Here is a 16702-nt window from a genome sequence, read left to right as displayed (position 1 = left end):
TTTGGACTTAATCTGAGCACAAGAACAACACCAGTTTCCGGAAAAAGAGGTACGATCAAACTGACTTTCAGGCCTATATGGGTTAACAGTCCCAGCCTACTAATTTTCCAAAAGGTCTACAAGCATTGATCATTAAGAGAGATCCTTGCACACATGAAATCAAGCCAAAAAGTAGAGAAAACAGGTCATTTGTGACCTACAGTCACCTTTTCACAGGTGCAGGATCACACAATCCAAAAACAAAAGAGGTATAAATCTCACATGGGTCTGATGACATCCAGTAGTTCAGATTCATTTGTTTCTTTCTCTTAGTACACGACCAAGGAAAGAAAAGAAAGAAAAAATAGGGCTGTACCAATCGTAGATCAGATTCGATCAACCCAGAATCAGTTCTCTGTTCCGCCCAGATTCAGCAAGTTGAAGAAGAAAGAAACTTGATCGATCTGCTCTCACAGTCAATAACCTTGCTTTGATACCGTCTTGGCAATAAAGCCGATTGAAAATAAGAGAGAAGAGAAGAGAAGAAGAGAAGAAGAGAAGAGAGATTGGTGACAATAGAACAGTGCTGGCGGCGCCTAACAAGACAATTAGTAGACCCTTATGCCCCTGCTGCAAGTGAAGTATAATAACAGAAAAATAAAAAAAAGGCTTTAACCAACCAAACGGACCCTAACAAGACAAAATTAATAGACAAGAAATGAAATAAACTATTTCAACAGTCTATAGTGGTAGTTTTTGATTATTTATTGTTTAGACAGGAAGTGGGGACCACAACACTCTTGTTGGGTCCTTTTTGAGTAGTTATTTTAATTGTTTTATGCTGTTTTATGTGTTAGCCGCCCTATAAGGGCATATTGTTCTTTGTACTCATTATTTTAGACTCTAAATAATAGTGAAGAGGGCTGCCAGCATTATTGCTCTGTTTTCTCTCTCAAATCTCTTCTCTTCCTTTTTTCCTTTCTTCTCTTCTTCTCAACACTTTTCTACTGATTTCTTTTTTTTTTTTTTTTTAAATTGTCTTGCTTCAAAAGTTATGTGCTTCACTTTGCGCCTCGAGTGCAAAGTTCCCTTGGTGCTTTCTTTGCGCTTTTAAAATACTGATATATTTGTGATGTTTCAGGTTTCATTGATAGACTATATATATTTAAGGTTTAAGATTTTAAATATTATTAAAAGCTTTTTGATATTTCATTAAAATCTGTTAGACAGTTGTATGCCCTTAGCTTCAATCGGAGATATGTACATTATGAATTTATTGTAAATGAATAAAGTATACATTTGATTCATGTTCCTGTGGTGTGTTTCTGTGTAATACCCTTAAACTGGACACTTAATGAGACTTGTGTTAGTTTAGAATGTTCACAGCCATTGGGTAAGTCTAGGGAGATTTATCCTGCCAAGGCTGACACTGGTGTGCTGCCAACTATTGGGGTGGCTTGTCTCAGCTACCAGGGTGAGACTCGAAGCACATGCAGTGTAGGATTAATAGAACCTGTGAACCGGACCAGATTTCCAGTATTGCCCTGGACCTTGGAGATAGATGGGCAAAACTGGAAAGTTACACCTAACCCCTAGACTCGATTATGATACTGCACTAGGTGTCGGATTGGGCTGTCTTTGATGTACCAATCAGTGAGATCCTTAGCGGGGGTCAAAACCTGGGTATGTTCGGACAGTCCATGAATTCATCTGAGTGGGTGATCATAGTGACAGGATCAACCCCTTTGTCGGACAAAGGTAATGATCGGGGATGCATTCTCTCTGATGGAAACCAAGACTGCCGGCAGCCAATTTCAATTGTTGAGATTTTGTTTTGCAAATTATATTTATATAAAGATATATATATATATATATATATGTTATGGTTTCGAAATGATTTGCAAAAGGTTTTAATTCCCGGGATCCATGTAAGCAGAGAGTGCAACACTGTTCCTTGCAGTCGAGGGAGAGGTCCTCCCTTGTCGGGCAGTGTTTGATCATTATGGGCTGAGAGGTTAAGTGTAAGACCATTAAGGATAATACCTGATGGGCTAATCTTGCATCTGCCCATAGTCCCTAGGTGTTACAAGGTGGCTTGGCCCAGGGACCACTTAGGGTAAGTGTTGGGCCCATAGAGCCAATAAGATGGGTTTCAGGGGTGCACTATCCATAACAGTGTATTCGGCCAGGCCTTGTGACAAAGGCTGGGCTGAACCCATGTGGCTGATGTGTAGATCAATGTTTGGGTCCCACGCCATACAAGGAAGCCCAACTGGGCAGCAGTTTGGAAGGCTAAATGAGTACATAACCTTAAATGGGCCTTAAGCCCATTTCGAACTGGGCTGATTTGATCAGTCAATTAAAAGGGGCAAATTCTGAGATGGATCAGCTGATAGGATTGGGCCTAGGCCCTATCCACTTAGAGAGTCCAAGATCTAAATGAGATTTAGATCTGGAAGCCTCCTAATTGGATTAGGAGATGGCTGATATGATCTGCAGATGAGATAAGGGTTATCCCTTATCACTTAAAGGGACTTCTAATCCAAATATGATTTGGATCAGCAACTCCTAATAGGATTAGGAGCTGATCCCTTTAAGATTATGAAAGGAGAAAACGGCGGCAATCCTTTTTGGATTGATGTTCAATTCTCTTCAGTGCTGAAATCACAAGAAGAGAGAATTCTGCACCCTGCGAATACTCTCTTGTCGCCTCCTTACTGCCGCCGCCATTACTTTCAATTCAATCTCCAGTTCTTGGGGAAATCAAGTTCTGATCTTGATACCAATCTTTTGGGAAAAGATTGATTGGAGCTGTACTCACAAGCCATCCAGTTGATTCTTGCGAAGGGTCAAGTTCTTTTAGAAGAACATTGCTAATTCTGCTCCATCTTGCACTGCGCCATCTTCAGTGGGAGTAGATTTTGGATCCTTCCTTGGGTGTGAACACCTCCATTGGGAGATACTGTTTCTCCGTATCAGGTACATCCTCCTTCCTACTCCTTTTGGTTCAGATCTAGTTTGGTTCATGGTTCAAGATTGATCATTGAAAAATATGTTTTTCTAAAATAGGGAATTCGATTCCCTGCAAAGATGGGAGAAATTTTTTGAAATTCGCCCAGTCCATTCCGCAAGACTTGGGCGTCCATGTGATGGATATCCCATCCCTTCAAAATCATCATATTTTTAAAAATATTTTTGTTAGATAACCAATCGAGAATTGGTGATTGGATAATTGGCTTACTATTTTGATATGATTTACTTACTAACTCACTTTAATTCAAAAGAGAAAGAAAAATGCATATAACTACAAAAGAGTATTATCAATCTAATCAAAATATATAGTAATAAAATAGAGAAAAATCAAAATGGCAAGTGACATATTTAATGGAGAGAATATGTCTAAAAGACTAAAAGGGAGACAAAGAAAAGATACGTATTAAAGTCTTAATTTTCTCCTATTTGATTTATATTGTTCTTTGCTATGGTTTTTTTGAGCCTAAAATGTGCAATTATATTTCTAATTATTCCTTGAGGGTTTATTAACTAATTTCATGTTTCTAGAAAACTTTCTTGACTTTTTAGATTGTCCAAATATCTCAACAAGATATCTCCAAACTTTTTGCATCTTTACATGGGGAAATGTCTGTCTGTATCAAAATTGCGAACCATGTTACTATCCTACTCATTGGTCTCCATAAATTTCTTTAATTGTTTCACTGGTTATGAAAACATGATTTTTGCACATTGTAATATGTTTTGGATTGGTTGGTTGTTAGGTTGATACAGCAAGACATATTCTTTCAAGTATTATTAGAAGACGGAATAAGGTGCCTTTGACAAATAGAGGAAGCATGGTAAGTATTTGCATTAAATAAGAAAATATAAACTGGCTATTACAATGGATAATTATAATTGAGGGTTATTTTGTCTTATAGTAGGTTAGATAGACACTTTTGGGTGTAGGGTTATTTTGTCTTGTATATTAAATTATGTTTCTCTTTTTTTTCATTGAGTCATGTTACCTGTATTTGGAGTATTTTAAAAGATACCCAAGGTGCACACCACCTCCAGATGAGGAGCTAAGAAAATGCACAAAGGTGTACAGGAGAGGAGCAGACATACATGGAACTGTTTTATGCAAGAGGCATATGCTTCATATTTTCTTACCTTTGGTCCAACTTTTTATAATAGAATATTATAAATAACTTGTCTTGTAGAAAAATCATAAAAAGAATAAAAGAATAGCAGATATTGGAATGAGAGAGAAGTGGAAAGAATGAAGAGAGAAGAATGTAGAAAACAAAGGGGAGGAAAAAGTTGAGCTGCTGCCCTTCTCTCATATTTACATTAAAAATAAATAAATAAAAGCAAGTATAGTGACTATAGTTCCACTGGCCACCCATATATAAAGAATAAGACAGAAAGTCAGAAACCAACAACTATATAAGAAAAGTAACAATAAAAATTAATAAAGAATAAAAACAATAAATGAGTCAAAACAGATCATTCAATCCCCCTCAAGTTGGTTATAGATATTACCTATTCCCACATTCTTAAATCAGTTTCATACTTATATTTTGCCACTCCTTAAGGCTCCGCTTGGTTTGTGGGATGGGGATGAGAAGAAGGGAATATTCCAAAAGTATTCCTTTTTCTCTTATTTGTTTGAAGGGAAAAAGGGGGATGGGATGAGAAAAAAGTGGGATGCGAGATCCCAAAATTGTGTAATTGGGGTCGCACCAAAACCGTGCGACCCCAATGGAAAAACTCGAGAAAACTCGAGTTTCGTCTTCATCCTCATCGCTGCTGGTAATCGCCGCTGTCCTTCTACCTTCTGCCGCCACCACCGCTGCTAGTAATCGCTGCTGCTGGTAACCCCTTCTGTTAGAAGCATGGGCTCTGTGAGCTGTGCCAAATGCATCATTCACATACAGGTCAGCAAGAGAAGCTAGCTTCTTCGCAAACTCAGGGTCATTCTTCTCTTCCTCCTTGTAAAACCTAACATTCTCAAGGAGTAGAACACCTCCTTCTGGGATTGCAGCCACCAGCTTCTCGACTTCCTCACCGATACAGTCATTGGCCATCTCAACCTATTAAAAGCATATGCATGAAGTAATTAAGACGAATCTTCCGCCATGGTAGAACCCAGATCGGAATCTGCCAATTCCAGTTTCACACGAGGTAGCACCGTTGATGACGATCCTCACCAAGGCATTCACCGGCAATAAGGGCGGATTGATCTCTGCCACACGGGATTCCACTTGCCCCATGCTACTCGGGTCAGGGATTGAACCTCCGAGATCTCTGTTTTGTGTTGGGTAATTTTCCTACTATTTTCCCATGTAAAACCAAACAATGGAAAGTTAAATTTTTACACTTCCCCATCCCATCCCATCCCATCCCACCCAAATCTTCCCACAAACCAAACGGAGCCTAAGTGAAAATATTGGCCAGCTTTATATATGAAGTAACATTATATTGCAAATAGACTTCTTCAGATCCTACCCTCTCTTATAGTTTCAATTGACATTGATATGTTTAGCGGATATCCCTATCTAATACATTCATGACTACCATATTATGTCCCTTGACCTGAATTCTTCTTAGGTCCTCTACAACCTTTTACAGTGAAAGAGATTTGGGGAAACCCATTCCACATACAGTAGGAGCATTGGGAGGTTTACCTTGATCAATTAACACTTGTGACTTGCAATAGAAAAGGAGACCTTACTCATCATTGGTGTGTCGTTTGCAAGGCAAATGGTTAATCTTGTTTTCAGTTACTAATATCTTGTCCATTTGCTACTGGCATTTGGGAATGGTTTCTTGGTTTGTTTGTTTATTAGTGGAATCCTCCATCCAACATGTCAAGTGTCATTGCTCCCACTTCATTTATTTGGCCAAAGAAGAGAGGAGGAACTATATGGATAAGTATAAGAGCTTCAATAATGAGGACAATTTGGGAGGAGAGAAATTCATGGTTTTTCAAAGAAAGAGAGGAGTAAGTAGGCAATGATTGAATGCATCACCACTGGAGTGTTTCAATGTCTAAAGTCTCTAGAGATGTTCTTGGACTAATTAATGGATGATATTATTAGGTAGTGGCAAGAAGTGGCTAACACATCATCAGAGAAAATCAGGATTAGTAGATTCTTGACACCTTTGGTTGATTTTTTCATAAAACTTAATTTTGATGGAAGCAGTAGAGGGAACCCAGGCCCTTCAGATGTAGAAGGCGTTTTTAGGAATAAATCAGATCATGTGGTGGCACTATTTTTCAGGTCTGATTGGCATTGATGACTCTTTGATGGATGAAATAATGGCAATTCTGGAAGGAATGCATAAAGGGAGCTGAATGTGCATAAACTGATCATTCAAGGGAGTTGCAATTGGTGATCAATTGGCTGCTAAATATGGGGAATGATTTTTGAGTTTATAAAAATGAATTAAGAAAAGGTAAATAGTTACCCTGGGGAATGAATGTAAGAGTTCAATGGATGCAAAGGACGACTAGCATCATGGCTGATTCCTTAGCTAAGCAAGGGGTGGGGAGGGATCATATATTTTGGACTCAATTGTAAAAACATAGCGGTATTTGGAGATAAGATGTTTTATCTCCATCTACTATTTATATAGTTCTAATTTACGTATTCTAATCCTATTAGTGAAAGTTAGTTATTGATAAAAATAAAAGAAAAACCATAATAAAGTGGATGCAAGAGACAATAAAACTCCTATAGGGTTCATCCAGGTAGTACAGTTCTCTAACTTCATGACTGCCACTAAGAGAAACTTGGGTATATAAAATTGTCTTCTCTGTCTTGAGTAAGCTTATTTATAAACAAGAGGCTAAAGGGAAACTTGGGTACATAAAACCAATGTAGACTCATGTCAAAACTAGAGACATTACCAGTACCAATAATGAGAGAAGAAGAGCTATCAGCAAAAGTGATAGTCTAGGATGTAGAAGGAGATAGAGACACAAACATATCTGTGCATGTGAAGCGAATTGAGAGCAAAGAGAAAACAAAATTAAGGGTGTCCAGGATAGTCAACTCCCGCCCCAAAGAGTCTCTTTTATATTAATGAGATAAAAGATATCTACAGTTACAAGAATGCCCTTACAGGGCTGAATGATAAAAAGAACAAATGAAATAATAAGAGTACGGTACTATACAACAAGGACTATTCTAATAATGTACATTAAGGTATATCTTCACACTCCCCCTCAAACTAATGCGTAGACATCAGCATCAGTTTGGCCATAAGAACAAGGTGTCGACTTTTAGTCATGGCCTTGGTGAAGATGTCAGCAATCTGCATGTGAGAGGCTACATGAGGAAGAGATATGGGCCCTGCAACAAGGTCTCTAATAAAGTGACAATCCACCTTGATATGTTTAGTTCTCTCATGAAAGACAGGATTAGATGCGATCTTGATAGCACTGGTGTTGTCGGCATATATAGGGATAGGAGTAGGAAGAGGAGTACCAAGATCCATGAAAAGAGACTTCAGCCAAACAATCTCACTACATGCAGAAGACATAGCTCTATACTCAGCTTCACTAGAAGACTTGGAGACAGTTTGCTGTTTCTTGCACTTCCAGGAGATGAGAGAGTCACCCATGAAGACACACCATCCAGTAGTGGATCGGCTACTGTTAGGACAACTAACCCAATCGGCATTAGCATAAACCCTCAACTGTATGGATGATGAGGAAGAGAAAAATAGTCCCTGAGAGGTTGTGTCTCGAACATAACGGATGATGCGATGAACAATAGTCATATGAGGTTTCCGCAGGGCAAAGATAAATTGACTGACGACTTGAATAGCATGTGAAATATCAGGCGTGGTCATAGTGAGAGATCAGAGAGCCAACAAGTTGACGGTACAAAATAGCATCAAGAAGGAGGCCTTTGGATTTAGATAGTTTGACATTCATCTTCAGGGGAGTATCAACATGCTTCTCATCAGTAATTCTAGCTAATTTGATGAGATCAAAGGCGTATTTTTGTTGACAAATGAAATACCCTCGACTGCTACGATGGACCTCCAAACCCAAGAAGTAAGAGGACCCAGGTCCTTCATGTGAAATGAGTTATGAAGTAAGGACTTCATCTCACAAATCCCATCATGATCATCCCTAGTTAGAAGCATGTCATCAACATACAATAAGAGGATAGTGATACTCTGGGGTCTTCTCTTAACAAAGAGAGAGTAGTCAGAGGAACTTTGATTATACCCAACTGCAACAACATCCCGGAAGCGCTCAAACCAAGCCCTGGGTGCTTGCTTCAGACCATACAGAGACTTATTTAGGCGACAGACACGTGAAGGATCACTGCAATATCCAGGCGGAGGTTTCATGTAGACTGTCTCCTTCCGTTCACCATGAAGAAAAACATTCTTCACATCTAGTTGGTAAACAGTCCAAGAATGAACAACAAATATGGCCATAAGAGTCCAAACTGTGGTGATCTTAGCAATTGGGGCAAATGTTTCTTCATAATCAATCCCATATTCCTGACTGTATCCTTGGGCAACTAACCAGGCCTTATATCGATCAAGGGAACCATCTGACTTCAGTTTGATCATATAGACCCAACGACTTCCAACAATAGAAGCATCTGGAGGAGCTGGCACAAGATCCCAAGTATCATTCTCATGGAGGGCTTGAATTTCGGCATCCATGTCTTCTTTCCATTGGGAGCTTCTAATGGCTTGCTGATAATATCTAGGGATATCTGTGGAAGAAAGTACAACAGAAAAGGAACTATGGTGTGAAGGAAAACCATAGCGGTTAGGGGGTCGAGAAATACGGGTAGTACGACGAAGTGAAATAACCGAACTACTATCTGAAATAGGAGGATCTTGGGTCAAAGTATCATTTACAGGGGGTATCGGGGAGGGATGCTCTGGACTGGGTGGAAGGGGGGTTGTAGGCGCAGGGACCGGGAAACGTAGCCACTTGTGGGTGAAGACGAGAAAATCTCTCTCAGTGGAGGAAGTAGTAGTGTTGTCTGAATCAAAGTCCTGCAAAACAGAGATGGAAGGAGCAGACGATCTAGCAATCCCAGCAAAGAAAGAGATATGTTCAAGAAACACAACATTTCGGGAAATCCAAGTACGATGAATAGCAGGATCATAACACAAAAATCCTTTGTGGTCAGGACTATATCCCACAAAGGCACACGTAGCAGACTGAGCATTTAGTTTAGATCATTCACAAGCAGGAAGATGTACAAAACAAAAACAACCAAAAACATGAAGACTAGAGAAATTTTGGGGATGACAAAAAAGTTTTTGGAAGGGAGAAGTGTTGCCTAGAACAAAGGAGGGAAGAAAATTGATCAAATACATGGCTATACTGGTTGCTTCTACCCAAAACAAAGTTGGAGCACGAGATTCTTGTAGTAATTTCCGCACAAACTGAGAATATGTCCATTCTTCCATTCAGCCACACCATTCTATTGTGGAGTGTCTGGGCAGCTGCACTGAGACTGAATTCCATAACTCTTTAAGTAGTCTTGTAAGTCTCCATCTCTATATTCTCCCCCTAAATTTGAACGGAGGATAGTCACATTGCACTTGAACCGATTTTGCACCATAGTATGAAATAATTTAAATGTGCCAAAGACTTCTGATTTGTGCCACAGGAAATAATCCAAGTATATCTGGTACAATCATCTATAAATAATACAAAATATCTATATCCCAATCGTGAAAGAATAGAAGTAGACCAAACGTCACCATGTATTATCTCAAAAGGTTTAGTGGCATGTTTAGATGTATGAAGAAATGGTAAAACATGACTTTTACTCAAACAACATGTAGTGCAAGAAACATCAAAAGTATGAACGGGAGGAATTTTATTCTTAATCAAACCAGAGTCAAACAAAAACTTTAATTTTTGGGAATATGGATGACCCAACCGTTTATGTCATAAATCCCAAACATTATTTCTATAACTCAATAGAGAATCAGACAAAGAAGAACTAAGTAAAGTTGAGGATGCTCCTGATTGAGATTTCTCGAACTCCAGTGCAAATAGATGGCCCAGCCTACGCCCCTTCCCTTTCACCTTCCCAGTGTACCGGTCCTGTATCAAGCAACCATCATGAGAAAAGGTGAGAACATTTCCTTCATCAACAAGTTGGCCAATAGAAATCAGATTAGTAAGGTTGGGTACTAAGAGGGTTTTGGAGAGAGGGAAGGATCTAGTTGGTGACAGTTTAAGGGACAAATCATTGCTACCAATGATGTCTAACTTTTCACCATTGGCAATAATAATATGTTTATGGTGAGTTTCAGTGGAAGGATTTGGGTGATTGAGGTAGGCTCCTATCATATGATTGGTGGCACCTAAATCTATAATCCAAGCATGTGAAGGAGAAGAACAATATGCAGAGGAATTACCAGACAAGCCAATAGCAAAGAAAGCAGAGAAAATAGCAGAAGATACCAATTGTCGAACCTTTTCTTCATCCATGACACCTGTTGAATCACCTTTCACTGAAGAATCACCCTTGGTGGATACAATGTTAGTTGCTTGTTCATCTGTTGCTTGATAGGCCCGTTTCTGACTCTTTTTCTAAGAACCCTTAGCTGGTCGGACTGGATAATTTGGAATGATGTGACCATGCTGCTTGCAATAGGTGCACACATTCTTCTTCTTACAGTGTGATGCAATGTGTCAAAAACCCTTTCACTCATAGCACTAAGTTTTGGAGAAATCCTTTGAGGTTGGCTTCTTACCTCCATGAGCAACAAAGGTTGTTTCCAGCCATAACATCAGTCATATTCCCATCAAACCCGGCTGTAGTGAGAAGTCTAGTCTCATCAAGAACTAAGTCACCTTTCTCTTCTCAAAGTACTTCTAGAGATATTTCACACACTCTGCTGGATCCGAGGGTTCAATGTGAACAATCTCATATTCAGCCCATAAATCAAGAAAACCTGAATAATATTCTTGTATCCTCCCATCTCCTTGGCTGTAAGAAACTTTTTAGATACATTGGACTGTTAATAAACTTTTTCCAGATATAAGTACATCTCATATGTTGTTTTCATTCTCCTCATAGGTATAGATATATGATAATCAATAGAACTCAAAATCCAAGAAACAAGCTTACCATTATCCAACTTCCATTGTTGTAAAGCCTTGGCCTCGGTCTCAATTGGTTTAGTGACCGTTCCATTCAGATACCCTTCTAAACCTTTCCCTTCAACGTAAAAGTCAAAATGGAACTTCCACATCCCATAGTTTTGTCCATTCATCTTCACAGGAATGATATCCCCTCGGTCTGAAGCCATTACAACAATAAAATAACACAAAATGGGGTTTGGCTGAAGTTTAAAGGAACTAGATTGAAGTAAAAAATAATTAAAACGAGTGATGTAAGCTGTATTCTAATCCAAGAGAGTCAAAAACTGAGAAAGAAACCCCTTATTTCACGGATCTTTGTGAAACTTTCAGAGAATGTTGAGAAGGACTAGGCGACAACTCCTTTTAAATCTTTCTGCAAACGGATGTCAAACGAGAGAGATCCAATGAAATATCTCTTTCTGGATGTGCAGAGAGTAGAAAATGGTTCCTGGAAAGATCAAAACAGTCCAGGATCAATCGGCTGAGATGCAAGCTCTCAATGGATCAAGAAAACAAGGTGGATCAGAGAGAAAGAAGATCAAAGGGAAACCTGCTCTGATACCATGTGAACCGAATTGAGAGCAAAGAGAAAACAGAATTAATGGTGTCTAGGATAGTCGATCCCCACCCCAAAGAGTCTCTTTTATATTAATGAGATAAAAGGTGTGTACAGTTACAAGAATGCCCTTATAGGGCTGAAAGATAAAAAGAACAAATAAAATAACAAGAGTATGATACTGTACAACAAGGACTATTCTAATAATGTACATCAATGTATATCTTCACAGTGCAGGTAGTCATATGGTTAGAGGCTTTAGAATCCATTACCTAGGGTGAAGGTGTAGAGCTAGAAACAAGGCAAGTAGTACTTGACTTCACAAGTGTAGTAGTGGTAGTAATGGAAGAAGTAGATTGGTGAAGCCTCTCATACTCTTCACACGAAATAGTGATTTTGTCTTTATCCTTAACAACACTTGGAAGTGAACTATGGTCACCACCACTACGACCACCATCACCTCTATCACCTCTTACCTTTCTTCCACCACTACAGCGACCAAGGTTTAAAATGTCGATGTCGATGGAAATGTTGGTCATCCAAATATATAAGAAACATGTCGGAAATGTTGGAAATATTGTAAAAATATAGACATGGTGGAAACATTGTAAATAAATGCAAAATATGGAATGATATTTTATGTAATGATAAAAGAAGCATAAGCACAACTTTTTAAATTATTATCATGTTTCAAATCATTAAACAAAGATAAGAAATTAAGGTTATAGACAAAAGAATACATTTTGAAGTTGCCCTGTAAACCTTAAGATTTAGAGCTTCATGATAGAATGAGTGGAAGCAAAATTGTAACTCAAAAGATGTCAATGGTTGCAATTGATCAACCAAATAATCTATTACACAAATAAAAAACCAATATTTAGCTTCATGTTTGAAATGAATATTGAGCTAGGCTAAATGGTAATCATGTAAGTTAGGCGGACAATAACATTGTTAGTTCGCACACTCCCCCTGAGAAGGATTTTTTGAGAAGAAGTACGTGGACTCAAAAAAGGTGACATCCATGGTAACATACCGGCTCCCAGAGACTGGATCATAGCAGTAGTACCCTTTTTGATTCTCTGCATATCTAAGGAAGACACACTTCTTTGCCTTGGAATCAAGCTTCGAGCGATGAGGACCAAGGATATGTGCAAAGCAGACACACCCAAACACCCTGAGAGGAATATGAAACATCTCCCCCTGAGGAAAAAGGAGACTGAATGGGGTGCTGAATCCAAGTATACGAGAGGGCACCCTGTTAATCAGATATACTACTGTGAGAACTGCATCACCCCAAAACCGAACTAGAACTGTAAATGTGATCATCATGCTTCTTGCAATCTCAACAATGTGTCTGTTCTTCCTTTCTGCAACACCATTCTGTTGTGGACTGTAGGGACAACTGCTCTGATTGACAACACCATATTCTAACAGATATGAGGCAAGGTGTCTTTCAAAATATTCCCTGGCATTTTCGGATCTGAGCACCTTTATTCTTGTTCCAAACTGTGTTAGTACCATCTGATGAAATTGCCTCACCAAGGATGGTATTTCATCGCGGGATCTCATCAGGTAAATCCAAGAGTATCGTGAGAAATCATCCACAAATAAGAGAAAATATTGATAGCCTCCCATTGAAGGAACATGGTAAGGGCCCCACACATCCGAATGAATAACATCAAAAGAAGAACATTTTTTATTACTAGGTTTAAATGAATGTCTACAATGCTTTCCAAGTTGACAACCTTCACACTCTAAACTTGACAAACTAACAGACTCAAAAAGTTTTGGAAACAAAAAACTCAAAGAAGAAAAAGGTAAATGGCCCAAACGATTATGGTAAAGCATAATTTGACCCATAGACCTTGACTCACTATCCCTGCTGACATGATGACTCTGATGAGGAGGAAGTACATCCAAGAGGTAGATTCCATTCACTTCACGACCATTCCCAATCGTCCTCTTTGAATCTAGATCCTGCAAAATACAATGACTAGGAGAAAAAATTACTGAGCAGTTTAGGTTCTTAGTCAAACTACTAACAGATAACAAATTAGTGCTCAATCTGGGAACATGAAGGACAGAGGGTAGAGAAATAGAATCACTAATCTTGATAGATCCCTTCCCAACAATAGGAACATGGGATCCATCAGCTATGGAGACCCTATCTCTACTAGAACAGAGCTGGTAAGTTGAAAAAATAGTAGAGCTCTGGGTCATGTGCTCTGAGGCTCCAGAATCTATAATCCAAGGAGGTCCCTCCTTACCTGAAGTTGAAACATAATTTGCAGTGATGTGTGAACTACCTGTGTGATCAGAGGAAGTAGAGTGGACTCCACCAATGCCACCTATACCTTGTTGTCCGCTTGCGGCTGAACCGGAACTAGTTGTATCCCGCTGGTTCAGAAGTAGTTCATACCTCTCAAGTTCGGCCCTTACTGCAGTAGCTGCAACAGACTCGAGAGCAACTGTAGTAGGAGGGGCCGGAATGTCACCAGTAACTGCTATTTGTGCATTTCCTTCTTATTTTTCAATCTAGTCAGCACAAGATGTGGGTGAAGCTTCCAGCAAGTATCTCTTGTGTGTTTAGGCTTCTTACAGTAGTCACAGATCAAATCTCTTTTATCTTCCTTCTTGATTTCGCTGCCACCCCGATCACCACTTTGTTTAGGTTTCACAACACTTACCATGGCAGACTAATTAGGAATAAGGTTTTTCATCATCACATCTCTCCTGCACTCCTCCCCTGACACAAAGGCATATGCCTGGGAGAGAGTAACATTGTCCCTGGAAAGAAGGTGCTGTCGTGCAATATCATACTCAGGATTAAGGCCAGCAAGAAATTCAAACACCCTATACTTCTCTAGATGTTTTTGATAGGTAGCTGCATCCTTAGTGGTTTCCCAAGAAAATGTCTCTAAATGGTCAATCTCCTGCCACAGGGTTTTAAGGGCTGAAAAATAGGCTACAACAGGTCTATCTCCCTGCCTTGTAGAAATAATCTGATTTCTCAACTGATAAGCCCTAGCAACATTCTCTCTCTGTGAATAGGTTTCTGCAACCCCATCCCATATTTCCTTAGCTGTATTTGCCCATAAAAAATTTTTACTTATATGGGGCAACATGGAATTACATATCCAAGTCATCCCCATATAATTCTCCTATACCCACTGGGAGTTGCTAGTTTCGGGTTTCACCTCTTCACTAGTGATATACCCTAATTTCCCACGAGCACCAATGGCCATCTTTGTAGATTGTGACCATTCTAAGTAATTTGCACCATCTAACCTAACTGTAGTAATGGTCCCAACCCCGAAAGGGTCTCCAACACCTCCTCCCACTGGTCCCATTTCACTCCCGGACTTATTTTCAACTCCGTGACCCTCCATGCTTCTCAAAAAATGTAAAGAAAATAACTAAAATTTGCAACAAGATCAAACAAAACACTTTTTGGAACCAACAACACCTTTCTGGTGTCCTAGACTTTCTTCCCACAAAAGATTCCTTTTCTGTGGGACGGGAGAAGAGAGAGAAGAGGCAGCCGCTCTCTTTAGAAGCCTCCAAATCAGGAAGGACTTGAATCGCCCCTTACAAAAAACTCCAAGGAACCCTAAAAAATTAGGGCACCACTTCCTAGGTCAAAATTGAAGAGTCCAACAGAAACAAGACTCTTCCCCTTTTTCTAGTTTTTCCTGATTTTGATGAGAAACCCTAGACCAGCTACAGGGCACACAGATCCACCAAAAAAATCCAAAATCTGGGCTTACCTGAGAGCTTCGATCAGCCTCTTAAATCACCATGCAGTCGGCCGACCTAGGGCTGCATGAGAGAACAACTTCAAGGAACCTTTGGCTCACTCTGATACCAAGTAGAAATCACTAATTGCAGATTTAGTCGAGTTTCTTGTGAAAGGAAAGAGGGGGAAGATGAAGATTTCAGCAGTAGAGAAGAAAGGAGAAGAAGAAAGTCAACCAGGACTGTAAAATTAACCCTAGCCGCCTACCTCTCATTATATTTATACTTAACTTAAAGGATGAGATGTTACAAGGATGCCCTTAGTAGGGTGGCTACTAATATAGCTGAACAGTCACAACTTAAAAGAACATAAATAATGGGCCTAAAGCCCAACAACTTCCTAGCTAAATAAAAAACAACTCGGACCAACTCAACAGTGATATGGCATTTGTAGAATATCCTTGTGTTGCAATAGTAAATTAATTTGTAGAATTATATTATACATCTAGCATTGCATTTGTCATTTGAATGCAGGTTGCTGTGCGATTAGAGGTTTTATCTGGGTTCGTGCAATCAATGTTTAGTCCTTACCTTCTTCCTCAGGTATTTCATCTCCTTCTACTTATCTATATTGACAAGAAAGTTTCTCCTCTGGACTGCAATGTTTTTACCAACTGGACCACTACCCTCTAGTTTGGGTCCAGTCATTTGACCAACTGGATTTTCTTTTACAACATGAATATAGGATGTTGCAATGGAAAAAGGAAGAGAAAATCTATAGAATAGATGAATATTTACCACATTGGATGAATTTTGCCCATATATCTATTTCTCTTTCCCTCTCCCCTCCCCCAGCTTGTGACATAGAGATGTCATAGGCACGAGGGGCCAATTGAATGGTTTGTCTATTCATTCTGCCACCAGTCATGTATAGTATCCTACTGGTTAGTAGTCCCCATTTTCTTCCTGGTTTTACCTAGATTTTCCCTTAGCTTTGTCATTCAAATATGGATAATTCTATCTGAGATTCTGTTTTTCCAATTTTAGGTATCACTGGATGATCCTATTGAGAAAATTATGATTCCATTTGAAGAAGCTCGGCCTTTAGTAGCTTACTTGAACTTGAAGGAAGTGGTGATGCGTTTCTTTAGGGACACCGTTGTGCCTATTATAGATGACTGGGGCAGCTGTGTTGGGCTACTTCACCGTGAAGACTGCACTGAGGTACTTCCTCCATTTCAAGTTTTCAACTAGCATTTTCATAATTATAGCCCCAAGTGGATCAC

The 16702-nt window shown here is 39.3% G+C and overlaps 1 protein-coding gene across 1 annotated transcript in view; it reads left to right on the top strand.

Annotated features, from left to right (window-relative positions):
* LOC104603181 (pentatricopeptide (PPR) repeat-containing protein / CBS domain-containing protein) overlaps nt 1-16702 on the top strand; it is a 110610-nt gene that overhangs the window by 77637 nt on the left and 16271 nt on the right. Inside the window, exons 9-11 of the mRNA XM_010267152.3 lie at nt 3756-3833; nt 15951-16019; nt 16464-16640. Coding sequence (XP_010265454.1) covers nt 3756-3833; nt 15951-16019; nt 16464-16640 — 324 coding nt within the window. The remainder of the gene's footprint in view (nt 1-3755; nt 3834-15950; nt 16020-16463; nt 16641-16702) is intronic.

Source organism: Nelumbo nucifera, chromosome 8 (genome assembly GCF_055504915.1).
Source record: "Nelumbo nucifera cultivar China Antique chromosome 8, China Antique-T2T, whole genome shotgun sequence".
Lineage (NCBI taxonomy): Eukaryota > Viridiplantae > Streptophyta > Magnoliopsida > Proteales > Nelumbonaceae > Nelumbo > Nelumbo nucifera.
This window is presented reverse-complemented; position numbering and strand designations above follow the sequence as displayed.